Source organism: Egretta garzetta, unplaced genomic scaffold (assembly GCF_000687185.1).
Source record: "Egretta garzetta isolate BGI_Z169 unplaced genomic scaffold, ASM68718v1 scaffold767, whole genome shotgun sequence".
NCBI classification, from domain to species: Eukaryota; Metazoa; Chordata; class Aves; order Pelecaniformes; family Ardeidae; genus Egretta; species Egretta garzetta.
This window is the reverse complement of record NW_009260278.1, coordinates 12,236-32,684: the sequence shown is the minus strand read 5'-3', so window position 1 is coordinate 32,684 and position 20,449 is coordinate 12,236. Positions and strand designations below refer to the sequence as shown.

Sequence of the window (20,449 nt, the reverse complement as noted above, 5' to 3'; positions counted from 1 at the left end):
ACCCCTCCACTGCTCTTTGCCTCTCTGCCCTGGCAGAGCACTCGATACAAGGCAGCGGGGTTTGCGCACGCTGGGGCCCTGGGGTGGCCGATGGTTGCTCCTGGAAGCACATCACCGGGCTAACCCCGGGCCATCTGACCCACCGGCTCAGACACAGTTGGTCCAGGCAATCCCTGTTTACCCATTTCTAATTTGGGCACCTGCACCTCTCCGCCTGCCCTGACAGGTAAGGGGATGCCCGTTTCATTTCCAAAGTTTAAATCACCTCTTCCTCCTGGAAGACCTGCAGCTCTTGGCTCAGTATATCCAAGTTCCCAAATGAAGAGTGAGGTCTGCGAGTAGAACAGTCCCTCCCACAGCCAAATCCCTTCCCTGCAACGCTGAACGTAGTTCCCAGGGCCTCTTTCTATGCTCTTCGCTTGAGCAAAACCTCCTGCCGCCATTATTCCCCTGGCTGGGAAGTGTTCTTCTAACGGGGAGACTCACTCCCTGTACAGCAGAGAAGATTTACTCCCCGTACTCCGCAGGAGAGATTATCTCCAGTTGCTATTATTCCCTTATCAATAATTCACCGTGCAGCCACACTCCGGCTTGCGCCTGTGCTGCCTGCGTAGTTTCGAAGCTCAGCGCTGACTGCGAGAGCAGCCGTGAGTAATCGTGTCTCCTCTGATATTGCTTATGCTCTCAGCCAAGCAGAACGAGCAACTCGCTCTGCAAATGAGTCATGGCCCCTGGAAGCTTCCTCATTTTAGCATCCCGTGGAGGAGAGCAGCTTTGCCGAAGCACCTGCTAAGGATTGCCAGCCCTTGGCATTTAAATAAATAAATAAAGGGGAGATAATTAAACTCCATATTTCAGTCTTACAGGAGGAGTTCATATAAAGGGACTCTTTCTCCTTCCAGAAAATCCAACACAATTAAATGGTGAAAACAGAAAAGCAGACATAAAACCCAAGGAGGAGAGGCCAGAGAAGCCGTTGTGAATACAGATTGCACCGTGAAGTCTTGATCAAGGCTCGCTCACTCCCCCGTTAGAAGTACAGACTTGTTGCCGTTCCCGTTTATCTCTCACAGAATAACAACTGGGATGCACAAAGCTCAGGATTAAAACAGGATAATTTCTTTGACAGAGCCCATTTGAGTCATTTAGCCTGTACACACACACAATATACGTGCGCAAATGCCTCATTTCCCGCTAAAGAGACGATCATGGGCGTACGCGATACGATCTCAGCACACGAGCCTGCCACTTCTGATTAAAACCCAACCATTAGCGTGATTTATGGCTCCGAAGATGCACAAGTGGCCTTTGTACCTAAATTAGGCACCGGGTGAGAGATGAAAGATGATCTGCCCCTTCCCAGTTGTCACCGAGAAGCTCCACAACCACAGCTTGGATGAACCATCTCGGATGTCCGAGACATCTGTGCAGTCATTGACTAAACCTTTAATCTCCCAGGCTGGCTTTTCTTCGAAACACCCTGTTGGAGAACCGAGCCAGACAACAGTTGAGTGCTCCTAGATGCAGCCAGGTGGATCTGCCTCCCGTGGATTTATTGGCACGTCCCTCCGCAGGAGCTGTGCCTCCCATTTCTCCATTTACCTGCATGTTTCAACACGCTGCTTCAGAGATCCTTCCACGGGCAAGCGGGGAGCATCCCTCTGAGGGACAGCAGGATGCTCACCAGGATGGTTTGAGCAAGGCAGAAGGCAAAAGATGGGACTGTGGTGGTTTAAAGAAGACTTCTTGAGGGCAATTCCCCTCTGCATGGCTGGCGCCATCAGGACACGTAGGTAAAGCTGAACATACAAACCCCAAAAGGTTGGCTTTTCAACTCTCCAGGCTGCCTTATCTGCCCACGAGCATCTCCGATAGCAGCCTGCAACCCCATCTGCAGCAGCGATGAGAGTGCTCTGCGGTGAGGCAGCCGGGTGTCCAGATCAACCCTGGGGACATCGTGGCCATCATCAGAGTCAAGCTGCTGTTAGATGAATCAGACCTCTGGAGCCAGACTTTTTTCCTTTGGCGGAGAAGGGCCGGGGCCAGAGCCCCGTGGGGGCTCTTAGGCAAGAGCAAAGCAAAGGCTCCGTGCGCCCAGGCCTGTGGATAACCCAGCCTCGTGCAAAGCTGTGACTCACGCCTGTGCAAGCACGCAGGCAGCCCTGGGCACCAAGGCTATTAGGCTGTGCCTGGACCCCTTCCTATTACTTCTAGCTGGGTGAAATTAAAAGAAATTCAATTCAGAAGGTCTTGCCTAACACTGAGGGGTCCTTCAAGTCGCTCTCTGCAGTTGTTAACAGGTCTGATGGGATCAGAGCCCCCGGCTCCCTCCCTCTCCAGCCATCCGCTCGGGAAGCCTGCGGCCGCAGAGGGCTGAGCTCCAGCAGGGATTTGCTGCTGGTGCAGCTGCAACCACCCCAGCCTCCAAAATGGGACTTGCTGCCAGGTTTCTGGAGCCACCAAAACCCAGTACTTGACAGCACAAAGAGCTGTCTTCCCCTGGGAAGCAAGCAGCCACCAGGCTACGGACCTGCACACGGAGCAACCCTCACGGAGCTGGGTGTCTGGAGGAGCTGCCGTGCTCTGACACGGAGGACGGCACAGGGTTGGGTGAGCGGGCTCTGCACGGGCAGCAGTACCCCAAGCTTTGCAACAGCCCGGGGAGCAGAAGATCAAAGCATGGAGGAGACCTTGGTCCATGCACCAAACCCCCACCAGCCCCACCATGAGGATGCCAGAGGAAAGCAGGACGGGAGATGCCAAGGGCTTACACCAAGCCTGGGTGACAGCCAGGTGGGGAAAGTTTCTGCCTTCCTCCCAGTGCTCTGCCAGCTCTGCACATCCCCAGCGTGCTTTCGATGCTCAACACAGCCTACAGCACGGGAAATTAAAGTGCCTACCAGACAGCTGGCTGCAGAAGCTTTGCTTCCCTCTCCATTTATCTAGCGACTTGGATGCGGTAAGACAGGCTAATACGGAGGGAGACGCTGTGGTACCTAATATACTGCAGATGATGACAGCAGTTTCAAACTAATGGACAACGCTAAAGACGGTGTGACCAACGTGATGAATCAGAGCTGTGCAGCTTCAGGGGAACAGAGGAGCGGGGAAAAAAGAAAATAAAAAAATCAAGGCTTATAGCTTTTAGCCCCAGGACTCAAAGGAAAGGCAGGGAAGGCTGAGCCTCCGGGTGCTCCCTGCTTGCAGCCCCATGGGGCAGAAGGGATCTCCGGGGTGCACAGGTTCCCCCTGCCCATGGAGCCCTGTCCCCAGGGACACCACTCACAGGGAACGCAAGTCCTCAGCTACTGACACCATCCCTGCAGTGCTGCTAACCTGCAAAGGGGTTTTCTCAAGGGATCAGCGAGCGGATGCCTTATCTCACTATCCAGGCTCGGTCCTACAAGTGGCAGAAGGGATAATTAAAGCTGAGCTGTTAAAAAGCCTCCCTGCCTCTGAAGGGGACTGTGAGACAGCACGGGGTCCTGTTCCCTTGGGACTCCAGAGTCCTTCTTGCAGAGAAGTTAAACAGGGTCATTTCTGCCATCCCCAGCAGCACCGGCGAACCCAGCGCCAGCCTCTGGCACCCACAGAGCAGCATCTCTTTGGCAGGCAGGGCAGGAGGAGATGCAAGAAGGTCAGAGGTGGAAGCAGAAAGGCAAACGGTGTTTGCCAACCTTTGGGCTGGAGAGAGTACACAACAGCATTCGGCATCAAGTGCTAGAGCACCCACAGTGTGCTGGCTCCAGCCTTTGCCAACAGCCTGCAGTAAAACCCGGCAGAGCTCCGCGCAGCGAGCAGCCCTGGCAAAGCCCCCGCTCCATCTTTCTCTCAGCTGCCCTCCTACACAGCAGACAAATCCCCGAGTGCCTAAACCAGTCTTCCTCCATCCCCAAGTGTGGCAGAGCCCCCGTCCCCCCCTGCAGCCCCCCAACTCCTTGCTTGCAGTGCAGCCATCCAGGCGAGCTGGACTACCCCTACGTGCCACGGGCACAGCGAGCTTAGTGTTGGAGCGTGCGGAGGTGAAGCACGGATCTCGGGATACCCCGAGTTCACCGCCTGCTCTTAGGACTGCATTTCAGAGCAGTGTGACGGAATGGAAGATGGATACCACAAGGGAAGAGCAAGAAGCTGCTGAGCACTGCATCCTTCCGCGGGCAGAGACGTCTGCTGCCGGCTTCAGCCCCGCTGTGCACCCATGGCCATGCAGGCTGGGCTCTCCCGCAGAGCCAGCCCAGCGGCGGGGAGAGCTCTGCTGCCTTTGGTGCTTTTTTGGATCCCACCCAGCCAGGCTGTAAATCCCTCAGGTTGAGGACGAAGCACGGTGCAATTTAAGCACAGGAGCCACACTGCTGTTCATACCCCGTTTCACAAGACTTCCACCCTCGAAGCTCAGACCACCTGGAAAAGGTAACAGAGAGGGGCAGCTCTTAGCGCAGGCGGGACAACCCCTACCACGATGCCCACCAGCTCTGCCAGCCTCCCAAGCCATGTCCCGCATCAGTGCGGGATGCTGTGCGTGCTGGTGGGGTGCCATGGATTGGGCCCCCCGATCGATCCCAGGGCAGCCAGGAGGGCCACCCTCCACCCTGCTCAGGGACCCTGCGTGCTGCGACTCACCACGGCAGAGGCATCAGAGCACAGGAGAGCTGCCAGATGGGGGCTAAGAGCCTAAAGCATCGCCAGAATGTGCTGCTGCCTCCTCCTGACCCTTTAAAAAATTTAAAAAAAAAAAAAAAAAAAAATTAAAAAAAAAAATCACTCCGTTAAATCAACCTAAAAACACATAAAAACCTGAATTGATACCATTTAAAAACAGCAACCACCTCTCCTAAGCACAGTTCTCATCCCAGGGAGGGAGAAGTGCCAGAAATCAACTTGAAATTGCAGTCGATTTTCTGTGGAAGGAATTCAGCTGCTTTGCTGATAAGCAGCAATATAAATCTCTAAGCTGGAGAGGTAGATCATTAAGGGGAAATGTTTAGAGAAATTAAATCCTTTTTCCTGCTTCTTATGCTAATAGGGAAAACCAAGCTGATTTGCAGGAGGACAACATTTAGCAATATCTAATTCATCAAAGTCCCCATCTGTTCTCATTCTCGTGCTGAGTTTGTCAAAAATCAGCTTTCCTTCAACCAATACCCCCGTCACTTTTAAGCGTAAGAGGCCAGTTCTGGAGAGATTTGTAAATAAACCACTTCTGCAAATCCAGCCAGAAAAAACAGAGAGGGGAAGGGCCTGATCCGTGTCGGGATTGAAGGGACTGAGGAGGGATGGCAAAGTGAGTACGAATAAGGGGACAGGGGAACGACTAATTGGCGCAGCTGGCAAAACAGGGTTAATGATACCAGAATGGGGAAATCTCCAAACCAGGATCCTGCATCTGTGTCTCCGCTGGCCGTTGTTGCTCCTAGATGAAGCAGGAGCTGGAAACAGCTCCGTGCTGGAGCCACCCTGCATGCAGGGACCAGCAAGCTCCTCCCGCAGCCCACGGGGCTCTAGAAAAATCTAAAAAATGTCTTCCCCGTCCTTATGGGAAGCAATGCTGAACTGGTTTGTTATGCTGCCCTCCCTATTCACAGTTGTTGAAGCAAACAGAGTATCGATATATTTAATTCAAGCAAAACACCCCATGGAGCAGATCTCAGCTCAAAACTTGGGAATTAGGGATTTAAGTAACAAGGCTACGTTCTTCTTTAGGGGCAGGATTATGTGGTACACTCCTGTATTCAATTTATTTGGCAACTTAAACGGCGCATGCCTTTTCTGCAGTATTTTTGGCAGCGGGGATTACACTTTCGAAGCGGGCAGCCCCACGTACGTCGTACCTGTCGTTTGGCACAGGAGCAATCAGGTTGATGCGCTCCCCCAGCACCTCCGACAGCAGCGCCCTGCCTCGCCGGCAGCTCTGGCAGGGATCCCGCTGGGACACGCACACCAGGTGTAGGCACAGAGCCGATTTGGCTTACGGCATCGCAGCAAGCAGAGAGGAAAAAGCCCTGACATTTGCTGCCCTAAAGACAAAACCAGGTTTTATCCTCATTCACGGGGCAGAAAATCTAGCCAGCCGCAGCTGCAGCACAGGCAGGAGCCCTGGGGCAGGGCTGCGGCTCTGCTCACCGCCTGCCTTTTCCAGAACCTTTCTTCCCCTCCGAGCCCTGTGCAGCCAGGCAGCCGTAGAGCCCCATCAAGGAGGACACACAGGCAAGCCCGGTTTTCCCCATAGCAGCCGAAATGCTGCTCCTGCCCTGGGGTTTCCCCATCGCCTGCCCCGTGGAGTCAGGAGCCAGCTACGGCAGCAGCCACCTTTGCTGCCCCCAGCCACCTCCTGCCTTCCCAGGCTCCCTTCTCCACCGGCTCCGTCTTCTCGGCCGAGCACGATATACAGCAGAAAAAGGAACAAGGAGCACAGGAAGCCTGGAAGGGTGAATGGCAACAGCTTTTGAGGATGTGCTTCTTGAGTACATAGAATCACAGAATCGTTTAGGTCGGAACCACTCTTTCAGTAAAGAAATTTTTCCCAATATCCAACCTCACCCTGCCCTGGCACAACTTGAGGCCGTTTCCCCTCGTCCCATCGCCCCTTCCCTGGGAGCAGAGCCCGACCCCCCCAGCTCCCCCCTCCTCTCCAGCAGTTGTAGGGAGCGATGAGGGCTCCCCTCAGCCTCCTCTGCTCCAGGCTGAACACCCCCAGTTCCCCCAGCCGCTCCCCAGCAACCTGGGGCTCCAGAACAACCTGCCCCTGAAGACAGCACGCTCTGGCCAGCTAAGAGACATGCCACAGCGCTGGGGATGTGTTCCTGATGCTGCTCCCTACAGGAGCAGATCCTCCCGGCAAGGCACTGACCCACTGGGGATGCCACCCAAAGCGTAGGTGCATGCAGCTCGCACATGGGACACTTACTTCATTCTGGAAGAGGGCGAAGTCTTGCATGGAAACAGGAGCAGCCAGAGCGGGTTCACACCATCTCCTGTAAATACAGAGGAGAAAGAAGAGTTTTTTCTCTGCCCCATTCAATGTTTTCTCCCATCACAGTTCCAGTGATGATCCCAATCACCACAAAATGACTCCATCCACCCAAAGCACAAAGCAGGAGTTAAGACATTTTGCCTTCCTATCGTTACCTCCAGCCCATCCCCATATTGCTGCACGGTGACTTCCTGCTGCGCTTCCTCTAGCTCAGTGTTAATTTTTCATTTCCTAGTGTCCTTTCATTCAGAAATTTCTCACCAATCTGTAACCTGCTTTTCCCATTTGTTCGGTCCATACCATGTAGCTACACTACAGGAATCCACAGCACAAGGTGCACAGCTTACTCACAGGTACATATTGCTCCCATATCCCTTGTCTCCTTTAGAACAACGAAAAATATTTACATTTCATGCTTTTGCCATCCTCTTTTAAGCTATGAAATCACTTCAGGTCCCTCTGTAGAAGTGACATTTCCTCCAGTGGAACACAGGTCCAAGCAACCTTCACATAGCATCTCCATGTTGCCACCACGTGGTCAGTTGGCTCCTTTCCACTTGCTCTCCTTTTGGCCATGCAATTTCTTCCACAGCTCTCCAGCACAAAGTTAGGGCAACCCTGTGGGAGACGTGCTTTAAAGCAATTAAAAAATATATATCTATTTTTAAATATATATGTATATACATACCCAGAACGGAGCAGATCTAAGTTTGGAGCCTTTGAGGTCTTAGAGCAGCGTGATGAGCATTAGGTCTTGGTCTACTACCTAATTATAACAGATAAAAGTGAAGAGCAACGCCCTCCAGCTCCTCCTGAGGTGGGAGATTCCCGTCTCCACACTCCCCATATGCAGTCCTGCAGGCAGATCTGGCCCCAATCTCACCAGGAGCTGACCCCCCTGTAGCAGCCTACAGCTGGGTTCTCGGTTTCCCGGGCGTGCAGAAGACAAATGAGGTGTTTTCCAAAGTGGCTGTAGGACATCAGAATACCATGGAGAAGCTGTGAGACTTCAAGCATATCCTGCAAAAATAATTTTTAAAAAGATGTTTGAATTATGCCTCTGACGGGGTGCCATGCTGGCATCCTCCTCCAGCCCAGCTACACCACCCCATGGCGGTTTGAGTTTTAGTCGCGGCTGCAGAACTTCAGCAGAGCATCAAGAAAAAGAACTCTTCCCCCTGGGGCCAACAGCTCCTGGCAGGGTTTGTTCTTGCTGTCTCTCACGCTTAAGAAAACATACAGAAAAATCCAAGAAAAACTTAAATGCCACTCTGGGGGAGGGGCCCTGGCCAGCTTCAGCAATTGCTCCCCCCTCCCAGCTGGGCTGACAACTGGCTGTGGCCTTGACGGGTCTGGAAGGGGATGGATCACCTTGGGCTCTGACAACTGACGCATCAAACCAGACAGCTCCTTTTGAAACCTGTCACGCCGCCGCCTACCATGCACGTCAAACTGACTACGAACTCCTTGCATTTAAAAATATAGCGTAGCAGAGATTGCACAGGGATCATTCTCCCTGAACAAGAGACATTTCGGAAACGCTTTGCTTCCATTCATCTTCACGCAGGATTTCATTAATCAGCTCCTGTGTTATAGCATCCCCGCTCACAACAGAACTTTCAGCAGCTCAGGAAACTCTGGGGAGTTTGGCCACAGGCACAAGCTCTAGCCTAAGGTAGGCACATCAGATGTAATTTCTATTTCTGATCAGCTGGGCATATGTAGAGCCCACACCAAAGCCTGCTTACTACCGAGTACTTCATCTCAAGTTGTTGTTAGCAAAGCCCTGTTCAAATACAAGAAAAAAACCTCTGTATAAGACGTGTCCTTCCCAAATAACTGGCAAAGGGACGCGGAAAAGAGGAGGAAGAGGAGGAAACAATTACTTACCCTTGGAGAACATTCTCCAGTCATCTAAGAAATCAGCCAGGAAGCTTCCATGAGGGAAATGGGTGATATTTTCCTGGGAGACCCAGGGACTGAGATAGCCTACACACAGAAAGCAGCCAGGCCCAGCAGGCATGGGTGAGGAAAGGCTTTGCTCAGCCATCTTTCCTTCTCGGGGAGTAACAACATCACACCCCCTTGAAAGGTCCTCGCACCCCTCTTACTCCTGCAGCACAGCTACTCCACCAGCACGGCCATGGATAACATCTTGCCCGTTTCTTCGTGCCCAGCATCTCTGGTAGCTCCAGGCTCTCCCCATTGACACAGAAGATAGAAGGAATTCAGGCCATCCAAAACCAGCACCTCCTCAGGTTTTTCTTGCCAGGAATAGGGTTCTAGGGGCTTTTTGGAAGGGTGGCTTTCGTATGCAAGAAGTTAAGGTCAAATACAAGAAGGACTACAATAGAGATACTTATATACTCTGGTGCTTCACCAGGCAAAGGAAATACATTTATTCCTTTCACAGATTAAAGATGGCTATTGAACATCAGATCCATACCTAAGAGTTGGCTTTCCAGATGTGCGTTGCAGTTAAGAAAATTTCTGTAAGTAATGCTTAACAGAAATGAAACTTGTATCTGGGAAGTTTTAAAGAGGTAAATATGGAAAAGTGAGGAAAAAGGGCAGACTGAGGCAGAATCTCTTCTTCTAGAAAGTTACTGAAGTTGATAAAGCTAGCAGCAAAATAAGGAGTTCAGCAAGGTAAAGAAAGAGAATGGGTGAGAACAAGGCTGCTGGGGAGGGGCTGGGGGTGTTCAGCCTGGAGCAGAGGAGGCTGAGGGGAGCCTGAGAGGAGGGGGGGAACCAGGGGGGGTCGGGCTCTGCTCCCAGGTAATGGGCGATGGGATGGTGGGAAATGGCATCAAGTTGTGCCAGGGGAGGTTTAGGTTGGACATTGGGAAAAATTTCTTTACTGAAAGAGTGGTCAAGCATCGGAACAAGCTGCCTAGAGAGGTGGTGGAGTCCCCATCCCTGGAGGTATTCAGAAAACGTGTAGATGTGGCACTTCAGGATATGGTTTAGTAGGCACAGTGGTGTTGGGTTGACAGTTGGACTTGATGATCTTGGAGGTCTTTTCTGACCTTAATGATTCTATGATTCTAAGAAAAGCTGACCTGAGAGCGGACTGTCTGGTATTAGCCAGAATAGTGGTCAGAAGGAAAATTCAGGGAAGAGCCAAAGCTGATGCTGTTCAGGTCAAACCAAGAACTTCAGCTGATGCAAACAAAGAGGTGAGACAGCTGCAGGAGACAGATTCCCTCTTCGTTAGGCAAAGAACCCTTAAAATTAATACTGACATTGTATTTGGGTGTTTCTCAACACTGAAACAGTGCTATAACACACTGAAATTTCTCCCTCCCCATCAATCTTTGTCATAACCGAAACTATTCATTTCAAAACCAAATCTGTGGCTGACTTTGGCAATCTGGCAAACAGACTGCCAGCGAAGCACAGTTGCTTTTTTGTTTCTCGTCAAGCTAGTCCCAGTATCTAAATATATTTCAGTTTGACTTTTACCTCATTTTTTTTTCCCTTTTGGACTAGCTATTATTTTCTGTTGTACACATGATATATAGAGTGGAAGAGTAGGGAAGTTAGGCTTGTATGAGCATCCCCTTAATTCCCCAGGCAATACATATTCCTTGTTCCTGCTGGGGAGGAACTGGGAGAGGATTATTGCACTTTCCCGGAAAACTCCACGCTTTCAGACTGAGTCCATACCCAGAGATCCATGATCTCAGTGCTCCTAAGAGAAGAGACAGGAACGAGCAAGGGAACAGGCAAGACAGTCTCTCTGAGAAGAGTTTTGCACTGGGCTGGCTGTTACCCAGCAGTGCTTTGAGCATACCATGTCTGGATTTCTTGCCTCCTCAAGCAGCCTCTTTCATTTCAGAACTCGTACAATTCTGAATTAAGCTTCCCACTCCAAGATAAAGTCACCAATGTTGACCCCTTCAGCTGTTAAGATTTAATATACAGCGTGTAGGTGGAAGAGGGGAGGAGTCCATCTGTAGCTGAAATATGATTTGCATGTATTTTACGCAAATACAGAAAAAATGTTACAAAGAACTGAATTTTAAAACATCATTTGTCAGCTCCAGCCTACACTCTTTTTGCAACACATGAACCCACTTTATTACCATCGCTGTCTAAGCCAGGCATGCACAAATGCTCCTTCCCAAACCATCTATAACCAAAATGGTAGGTGGTGAGCTTGCACTACCATGAGATACTCAAGCTGGCCTCAGCTGAAAAAGACAAGTCCCTCAGTGCAGCTTTAGTTTGAAGTATTATTCCAACTTGTCTTTTTTGAAAAGACTTACCCCAAGTCGTTTGTTAGCTATAGCGTTACTACTTTTTTCCGTGGAAATAGCTGCAGTTTTGCTTCACTGCTAACCAGCAAGATTACAGCCTTAAAAAAAGACACGACACAGGAATCCAAAGCCGGTGGTTATTTTTTACTTGAAGACTCTCTGAAACATTAAAAAAAGTATTGTTACAGTTAATTTATTTCTTCTGGAATTAGATTGGACATGCTCAGTCAAGGTGATGATATGGAAAGGGCAGTCTGACTTTTACAAAACTGATATTCAAGCATCATCAATACACACAAAGGACAGGCTCTGACGCACATTTGTTACATTGCAACCTTCGCTCAGCCTCAGTAAACATCTTTGGAACATAGATTTTAAAAAAAAAAATACTATCAAGAAACTTAAATATTCACAGGACAAAACCATAATATTATTGAAAACGTGAACAGTAAGATTTACAGAGATCAGCAAACACAGGCTGCCTACGGATAATCAGAACTTGCAGAAGTTACGCTATCACACGCATAGGTCTGCCGCGCAGAGGCTGCATTCCAGCAACTCAGAACACAGGATTAAAGAGGCGGTCTTGGAATTTTGGTTACTTGCCTGAGGCAGGGAGGCAGTAAGAAAAGGTAGGTGTGCAGAAGGCAAAGGCAAGGTAAAATAGTGCTAGAAGTTCTTGTTAAACCAGGAGTCTACAAGTAGAGCAAGGAAAAAAAATAAAAAAAAGTCGTTTGTTCTTTTAAAATCAAGTTAGCAAAAGTTATCAGCATATACTTTCTATATTGCACAGTCTTAAAGTAACTGAAAAATTACAAACCCCTGCATTTCTAACAGCTACATTTAAGTATATTTGAAGCAGAGTTAGCCCATGTAGTTCAGCTTTTAAAACAATTCAACACTTTTCCCTAACAGCAGCATCCAGCATTTCTGCGTCCCGTCTTCTCAAGCCCTCTCCAAACTAACAAAATACACCATTTACCAAACACAGCACTACTCATTCTCCTTAGTGCATCACGGATTTATTGCTTTATTTTACTAGTGACAAAGGCTAAGAGCTAAACTTTTGGAGAATTTAAGGCAATCCCACAAGACCAACACCTTAAGGGCATTTACGGCACACAGTGGTCTTCAAACACCAGGAGAAGTTGGAGATTTAAAAGTGACAGCAACACTCATATTTTAACCAAAAAAAAAAAAAAAAAAAAAAAGCCCTTTCAAGCATCAGTTATTATCTTCCTAACACATAGCCCAGCACCGAAATCGTAAGTCATTCCGGAGCACCAATGTTAAGAAAAAGAAAAAAGAAAGAAAGAAAGAGTCAAAGGAGGACGTTCCAGGACACACGTAACAACTCCTCTTACTCATCTAAGAACTTGTTGGAAGATTCACGCAGATACTTGGGTAGCTGAATCACTTTTTTTCTATTCATAAAATGGAGGATGAATTAGGATCTATCAGATATACTTAAAATGCAACTGACAAAGCATTCAAGACTGACAAAAGCCACAGCTTAGTCTTAAACAGCTTTACGAGCCAATTCACCCGCAAGAGCTCTGAAGTTTTCCCCAATGTTTCTTTCATATCCCGCAGAGTTCGCTCTAAGCTCCTTGTCTGATGCTCTGTCTTCTTAATAATCACTAGGAGAGCCTGGCTTTAGAGAGCCAGGCTGCAGTGAAAACATCAAGAGCATTTCTATGTTTGCAGTCTTAATTACTCACGGCCAAGTTTACTATTGACACAGATTTATCAACTGCCAGTCCCGCAAACCCACTCAGATGAACAACGTAAAAAAAAAAAAAAACCCCAAACCAACACAACTAAAAAACCAAAATTACCCAAACCAAAACAAAAAAAACCAGCAAGAACAGGCTTGTCAAAAAACCTAAGTGTGCTCAGCATTAGGCTAACCCTTCCCTTACAAATACTTTGGAAATTAACTGGAAGAATATGAAAAAGTCTTTACAAGCGATGCAAGATAACACTGGTCCGATGCACGTGTGCATTCTTTTTATTTCTATGCAGTGAAAACAAACACCATACAGAAAACAGTAAGCTACATTTTTTTAAAGAAAGTATGAGGGTATATTGTTTCAAGATGGTTTTGTAAAAACAGAAAAGGATCTCTGTCTGCAAAAGAAATTAAGCAGCAGTTATTTCAACTTCAGACCAGGTACAGCCTGACCGGATTTGCAGTAAAATTTGATTAAGCAGTAATTACTGATGATATATTAAAAATAAGCAGAGTCCTACTGCCATCCAGCAGGATGAATGCATAGGATTTCTCATTCAGCAGAGAACCCTGCGTGTAAACTATTCCCATCTGAATCGGAGTCAGAGACAAACACGACTTCACGGTGCTACTTGTAATTTTTTCTAGAGAAGAATTACTTCGCCAAGAAGCTCATACAGTTTTCTACAGCCTTTTCTAAAAGAAATCGATGCAAATAGCAGGTTTCTGGTCAGCCAGAGGATCCACACTACACAGAGCCGTTTGTGGTAACTTCACCTGGGAGGATGGCAAAGACAAGCTCTCTAGCTTTTGTTCAGAGGGCAACTTCTGCTCCTCTAAATGAAGACAGCAACTTTCATGTCTTTGGAAGAAGAAAGATTGGGGGTGGGGGGGTAGCACTCATTGTCATAGCAGAAAGCAGTTTTTGTCACATAAAAAGCCTGGAACACGTCCCATAACTGAAGGAAACTTTTCCCCTCAGCATTTCTTCAGAGCACAATAGATACATTTATACCGAGCAACCTTTTTGAATGCTTGAACAGCAAACAGGTTAGTGCATTTTCCTTGCTAATGCTCCCTAATGCAACAAGTACACTGGTTTACATTCTGTTAAAAAAAAAAAATTCCCTATAGAACAAGTCATTCAAGAAGCCACATAAATTATTTCTTGGCGCCTCTCTGTGCACAGACAGGAGAAGTTTCAGCCGTTTCCAACAGCATGTTTGTTTTCAATACCTGATGCCAAACTTTTTTTTTTTTCCTGAATTCATGAAATGCATCATTATTACCATGACAGGAATCATTCTTCTCTTCAAGCTGAAGGATTTGACATTTATCTCCTTTTGAGCTGGTGACTCAAACACTAATCCTGCATGCAAACAAAGCTAAGATTTATCCACCGTAGCAGCAGTGTTCACTGGGCGCTGCCTTACAGCATTCGGTGACGAGTTTCTGTCAGACACCTCTTTACCCTCCGTTTCATCATCTGAGATATCTTCCTCATCTGCTTCTTGCTCTTCATCCAGTTTTTTCAGCAGCTGAGCGGACTCTGGAGCTAGCTTTCCTTAAGGAGAAAGGAAAATATGCACCCACAAATAAATACCATTACCATGTGAAATACACTTTAAAATTCTGTGCTAGCCCGTGATGTAATGAATTTAACCAGGGAGCACTTTCCAGTAACAGTCACTTAAGCTGCCTTAGGTAGAATTGTTGCTAGCAAGAAGTTACGCACAGGTCAAGTATTAACAGATTAGACTACGCAGACAAGGTAATATAAAACTTCCTGCAGCCTTGAAAAAAATGAGCCAGGTCCCTACAAACCATAAAGGTTCATTCAGACCTTCTTCCATGACTTTCTAAGATTACCTTGAAAAATTCCAGCGCCTAACCCCAATCACTTACTATCCAGAGAGACGCAAATTCACTTTTAATCCTCACTTTGCCTCTAAAACTCATGCAAACCCCCAGCTTAGCAACACTCAGAGCTCCACTCAAAACTTTTATCTCCCTGCACATATGGAATTTTGTACCTTGCAGGTATGAAAATGCTGTAAAAACATCTTTCTATCTCCTAAAAATGTTTGGGGTTTTTTTTTAAATAGTTTAGCTTTAGCTAAATACAAAATATAAATCCACTATAAACCCCAAGGGCAAGCAGCTGCTTGTAAAGCAAAGCATCAGTCACAAGTGTAAACTTCTACACTAAATGTTATGTCCTGCAGACACGAGTTACATACCAATATTTATTAAATAAGATTTACCAAACAGCTTCACAGAATTAGAAGTATACAGGGGGCTTACTTGAGTGAGGGTACTGCGGTGGTCTGTGCCTTTTGGATGGACAGATACAGTCTGCTAAGAACACCATTATCTGAAACCAAAGAAAGACAAGTTTAAACCTCTAAACATCCTGCACATTAGAATTAGAGAATCACTTAGGTTGGAAAAGACCCTTAAGATCATAGCGTCCAACTGTTAACCCAGCAGTGCCGAAGCCACCACTAAACCAAGCACCTCATTTTTTTTTAAAAACCTCCAGGGATGGCGACTCCACCACCTCTCTGGGCAGCCTGTTCCAGTGCTTGACCACTCTTTCAGTGAAGAAATTTCTTTAATGTCCAATCTAAACCTCCCCTGATGCAACTTGAGGCCTGTTACTTGGGAGACAAGACCAACCCCCACCTGACTAACACCCTCCTGTCAGGCAGTTGTAGGGAGCGATAAGGTCTCCCCTCAGCCTTCTCTTCTCCAGGCTGAACACCCCCAGGTCCCTGAGCTACTCCCCATCAGCCTTGAGCTCCAGACCCCTCATCAGCTTCGTTCCCCTTCTCTGGACACAAAATGGTTTTCCAAGGAGAAATATTCAGCCTGGCCTGTGCCTCCCTCACTGTCCTTTTTGCACATGAGGTTGGCCACCTTTCCTATCAAACGTAGGAGCGCACATGATCAAAGAGCGAATCACCTTGTGTCATGAGATTAAAGGTAATGCTTGTTGTACATCTCCTCCTGGAGCCATGCGCTGTGCCCGGGGAGGAGGGAGCAGCAGAAAACCCCGGCTTGCAGGAAAGCTCTGTGTGGAGTGTGTGACCCTTTAATCAGCAGATCAACACTCCCACCCAGCTTGGTGTCATCTGCAAACTGACTGAGGGTGCCCTCAATCCCCTCGTCCAGATCATTGATAAAGATGTTAAACAGAACTGGCCCCAACACTGAGCCTTGGGGGACACCACTTGTAACCAGCCGCTAACTGGATTTAACTCCATTCACCACAACTCTCTGGCCACCCAGCCAGTTTTTTACCCAGCAAAGAACACGCCCCTCCAAGCCATGAGCAACCAGTTTCTCCAGGAGAATGCTATGGGAAACAGTGCCAAGGGCTTTACTAAAGTCCAGGTAGACAACATCCACAGCCTTTCCCTCATGCACTAAGTGGGTCACTGTCATAGAAGGAGATCAGGTTGGTCAAGCAGGACCTGTCTTTCATAAACCCATGCTGGCTGGGCCTGACTGCCTGGTTGTCCTGTACGTGCCACGTGATGGCACTCAGCATAATCTGCTCCATAACCTTCTCCAGCACCGAGGCGGACAGGCCTGTAGTTCCCCAAATCCTCCTTCCAGCCCTTCTCATAGGTAGTTGTCATATTTGCCAAGCTCCAGTCAGCTGGGACCTCCCCAGTTAGCCAGGACTGCTGATAAATGATGGAGAGCGGCTTGGTGAGTGCTTCTGACAGATCCCTCAGCACCCTTGGGCAGATCCCATCCGGCCCCATAGACTTTTGTGTGTCTAAGTGGTGTAGCAGGTCACTAATCATTTCCCCTTGGATTATGGGGGCTTCGTTCTGCTCCCTGTCCCAGTCTTCCAGCTCAACAGGCTAGGTACCCCAAGAACACCTGGTCTGACTATTAAAGATCAACACAAAGGCAGCATTAGTGTCACACACAGCAGTCACAAGCCAATCTGTTTCAAGTGCTTCACTTACAAGTCCCAGTATCAGTCCCGAGAATAGAGTTGCCAACGCAAAAACGGCATATGAGCCCCAGACTGGTATTCCAACATTTTCTGTTAAATAACCATGGCAGTGCTGGAATAAAAGACAAGAGAATTATTCCAAGAATAGCCAAATATCATGTCTGTTAAGATAAAATAGAGATCTAAGCACATACCCTGATCCACATTGACAACTGGAACAAAGCTGACATACTGCTCATCCTGAAAGAAAGCAGAAAAAAGTAACTGAAAACATCTTTAATCCAGTCACATACCTGTATCTTCTGATTTGCCTGACTGGTCATTATTTAGTCCCACATTGAACAACTTCCTGCTCACATCTGATTTCCCTTTTAATTACTTGGGAGTTTTGTCTTTTACTTCAATAAACACTTGTTTCCCATGAAGCTACCTTCGGTACCAACATCAGCTTGTATGATGTTCCACATATGGACAACTACAGCTTCACAAACTTCCTTGCCTTGGATCTGCTAACATACAAGTTTCAGTTACTTTTGTTTATGTTCTAAGTTATATTTGGACCAACAGTCTGCAAGAAGCCAGCTGGAACTCTGTTCAAGATATTAAGAATTAAGCACCTGGAGATTTTATTAAAACAAAAAATTAACCTATTAAAAAAAACCCACACCCAACAGCAGGTTATATAAGAACTGAGAGACCTTCAGACATGTTTGGCTGTATTTTACATACAGGTGAAAAAGACCAGGCTATCTGCCATGTATATCCTGCCTATTCTGACATTCCCCTGTTATTGTGGAACTTCAGCATTAAGTATTCACTCTCCGTAAAGGAAAGGAGAATTTGAAACATTAAGCCAACCTAAGTTGCTCAAGAGTGAGCCGTAGAAGCAGCCTGCAAACTGGTTTAGTATGCACAAGAAGTGGAGCTGGCACTGTACACTTCTAATAGAAAACTTATTAATCCTAAAATTAGTACCCCGTTTCACATATTCCTTGGCGTGAGCCAATATTTTGTAGGAGATCAACCGCGCAGTTTGAAGATTCAAACAGCACTGTGAGTAGACAAAGTAACAAAGCTGAACTTCCTAGAAGAGCAGCAAAAAATGTAAAATTTCAGTCTAGCGTAACACTTCATAAACTGAGCACTGCTACAGCACAGTACAGTTAGCACAGAGGTGTTTCAGCCATCATTGCTCTACCAGAAGAAAACCCATCAACTATTGGGTTCCTTTGCCTCAACTAATGGTGTCCCCAACGTGCTTTATCACTCCGAGTTACTCAACTGCTCTGAAACCACCACACACATGCTGCACATGCAGCAACAACTAAAAGCACATCAAAGCCCCAAAACCAGAAAGAATTCCAAAGAGCATGTTTCTTCTCAGACTACAGTCTCCCCACTTCACTTTTCCTTCAACAAAGGAACCTTCAACCCTTCCATTTTGGCTACAGATACGTCTTCTTAAATGTTGCTATATTATTTTCTAGTTTTTATTGCTGACTTCCAAGAATTTAGCTGGGCAAAACATCTTTCTGCCATATAAACAAAAGAAGAACTTCAAGTGTAAGTTACCTACAAGAGTTTAGTAAACCAATACAGCCACCAATAACTATCTGAAGTCTCAAAAATAAACCTCGCTCAGGACACCTTTGCTACATGAGTGCACACAATCTTCCCACAGCTGGTGAAGGAGGGATGACCAACCCACCCATCATGTTCACATACTTCTTACCAGCACAGAGCTGCTGCATGAGCTGCTAACGAGGAGGTAGCACCGGGCGCGGCACACCTAAGGACCTGTCCCAGCATGTCCTTAAAGTGTGTATCTTTGACAACAGATTATTATAAAAATCATACCAAAACTTACAGGAAAGAAGAAGGACCAAACCATGATGAAACCGGTTCGATAGATTTCCATTCCTGGTCACTGATGAAATTTATGAAATCAGTTTTAGTTCTTGCACCCTGGTATCTCCTGAACTCTCCATCTTTACAGCTGTAAAACAAACAAACAAAAAAGGTCCCTGATTTCTGACAGTCCAAGCATGCAGTGTTTGCTTCCACTCAACATCCTCCCTCTCAATTCCTTGCCTATTTTTTTTTTTTTAGTTTTACTTTGCTTTAGATGATATTGGCTCTGAAATGTTTTCCAAAAACCTTGATTACAAGTATTTCTAGAATCTTGACTCCACGTGTATCTGGGCTAGCTTTAGGCTGTGATTCCATACAAAGATAACGATCTTCCCAATGCACTTGCCACACAACTGTATTAAGATCAACCTGCAGAAACACCCATTAAAAGATAGAATAAATAAGGCCTGAAGGGAAAAGAAAAAAAAAAAACAGGCAGTACTGTAAGGTCACAGCAGGTAAGGTAGCGGTTGTTTCTGTGTAAAGTAACTCACATTCTTAAAGAGCATGGCAAATCTCATTCATTCCCCCCCCCCAAAAAAAGGAAAAAAAAAAAGTCCTCTCTCCTCCAAAAAATCTTGCTGCATTGCCTACTTACTGATAGATGGTGGGAAGAGCTGTTATGACAAATCGTCCACTTAACCCTGTAAGAAAACAGCTATTTTCAGAATAGTAGAACACTCTAGCATAAGAAAAGGCAATTCATTTTATTATACACTGCAATGTTATCACACACTGAAATAAAAACAGCTGCTCCCAGGTGAAAGTCTTTAATTGCGATCAAACACAAACTTGTATGTATCAAAGTACTGCACACAGTCTAATTGCTCCCAGACAATGAATGAGAAAATTTCTCCATGGGCAAAGATAGATGCCCGGGGATAACTGTTCTACCTGACTATTTTGGCTGCAGCTCTTCAGAGAGAGATGCTCTCTTCCCACATGACCTGCAACCTCCGGTGCTTGCAGAAAATAATCCAAGTGAGGCAAGTTTCAAAAGTTCTTATGAGACTTTGGAGAAAATTATCAGCATGGAGAAGGTCATTTTTACAAAACCCGGCAAAGAAATGAGGGCAACGCATAGAAGTGAGCTTCAGCTGAGGGAGACTGGACTGCTTGCACTCCCTTTTGCCAAAAAAGGGAGGTACTGCTACAGGGAAGGCTGAAACCACATTTTTGCTCTGTATGATGCCTAAAAAATAAGGTCAAAAATCCCCCTGAAATCCTGCAAGTCACTTTTCTGGAGAAACCCTCGTTTCCTTTCTCTGTTAAGAAAGACGAGACTGCGTGGTCTACAGAGAGCAATCCGCCTTCAGGAGAGATCAGGAAAAGATCCTTAATATTCCTAACCCATGCCGTTTATTTGCTGAAAGCACACACACTTGCCCCGGCCCCCTTCCCCGGGGGCTCAGAAGCCCCGAGCCCCGGGGCGGGCGTTGGGGGCGCGCAGACTCTCACCCGGCTGCTCCGTGACATCCACTTTGGCAATGGTCACTTCCAGGTCCTCGCCCCACTCGGCAAACTTCTCCCACTCGGGCTGCAGGTTCTGGCAGGCGGGGCACCAAGGGGCATAGCTGGGGGCAGCACAAGTCTGTCACTGG

At 47.1% G+C, this 20,449-nt stretch overlaps 1 protein-coding gene and 2 long non-coding RNA genes across 3 annotated transcripts in view; all 3 read right to left on the bottom strand.

Moving 5' to 3' along the window:
• Nucleotides 1-4,324: 4,324 nt before the first annotated feature.
• Nucleotides 4,325-6,006, bottom strand: LOC118452668. Its single transcript, XR_004842475.1, has 3 exons — nucleotides 5,829-6,006; nucleotides 4,621-4,711; nucleotides 4,325-4,401 (listed from the first exon to the last, which is right to left on the bottom strand). It is a non-coding gene; the product is annotated as an uncharacterized LOC118452668 (long non-coding RNA).
• Nucleotides 6,007-6,903: 897 nt separating this feature from the next.
• LOC118452667 lies at nucleotides 6,904-9,625 on the bottom strand. Its single transcript, XR_004842474.1, has 4 exons — nucleotides 8,861-9,625; nucleotides 7,659-7,990; nucleotides 7,378-7,588; nucleotides 6,904-6,971 (listed from the first exon to the last, which is right to left on the bottom strand). It is a non-coding gene; the product is annotated as an uncharacterized LOC118452667 (long non-coding RNA).
• A 2,795-nt stretch (nucleotides 9,626-12,420) lies between these two features.
• Nucleotides 12,421-20,449, bottom strand: part of TMX1 (thioredoxin related transmembrane protein 1) — a 20,234-nt gene continuing 12,205 nt past the window's right edge. Inside the window, exons 2-8 of the mRNA XM_009642503.2 lie at nucleotides 20,307-20,439; nucleotides 19,447-19,492; nucleotides 18,805-18,933; nucleotides 17,132-17,177; nucleotides 16,948-17,049; nucleotides 15,269-15,338; nucleotides 12,421-14,528 (exon numbers count right to left, since the gene is read on the bottom strand). Coding sequence (XP_009640798.2) covers nucleotides 14,350-14,528; nucleotides 15,269-15,338; nucleotides 16,948-17,049; nucleotides 17,132-17,177; nucleotides 18,805-18,933; nucleotides 19,447-19,492; nucleotides 20,307-20,439 — 705 coding nt within the window. The 3' untranslated portion in view covers nucleotides 12,421-14,349. The remainder of the gene's footprint in view (nucleotides 14,529-15,268; nucleotides 15,339-16,947; nucleotides 17,050-17,131; nucleotides 17,178-18,804; nucleotides 18,934-19,446; nucleotides 19,493-20,306; nucleotides 20,440-20,449) is intronic.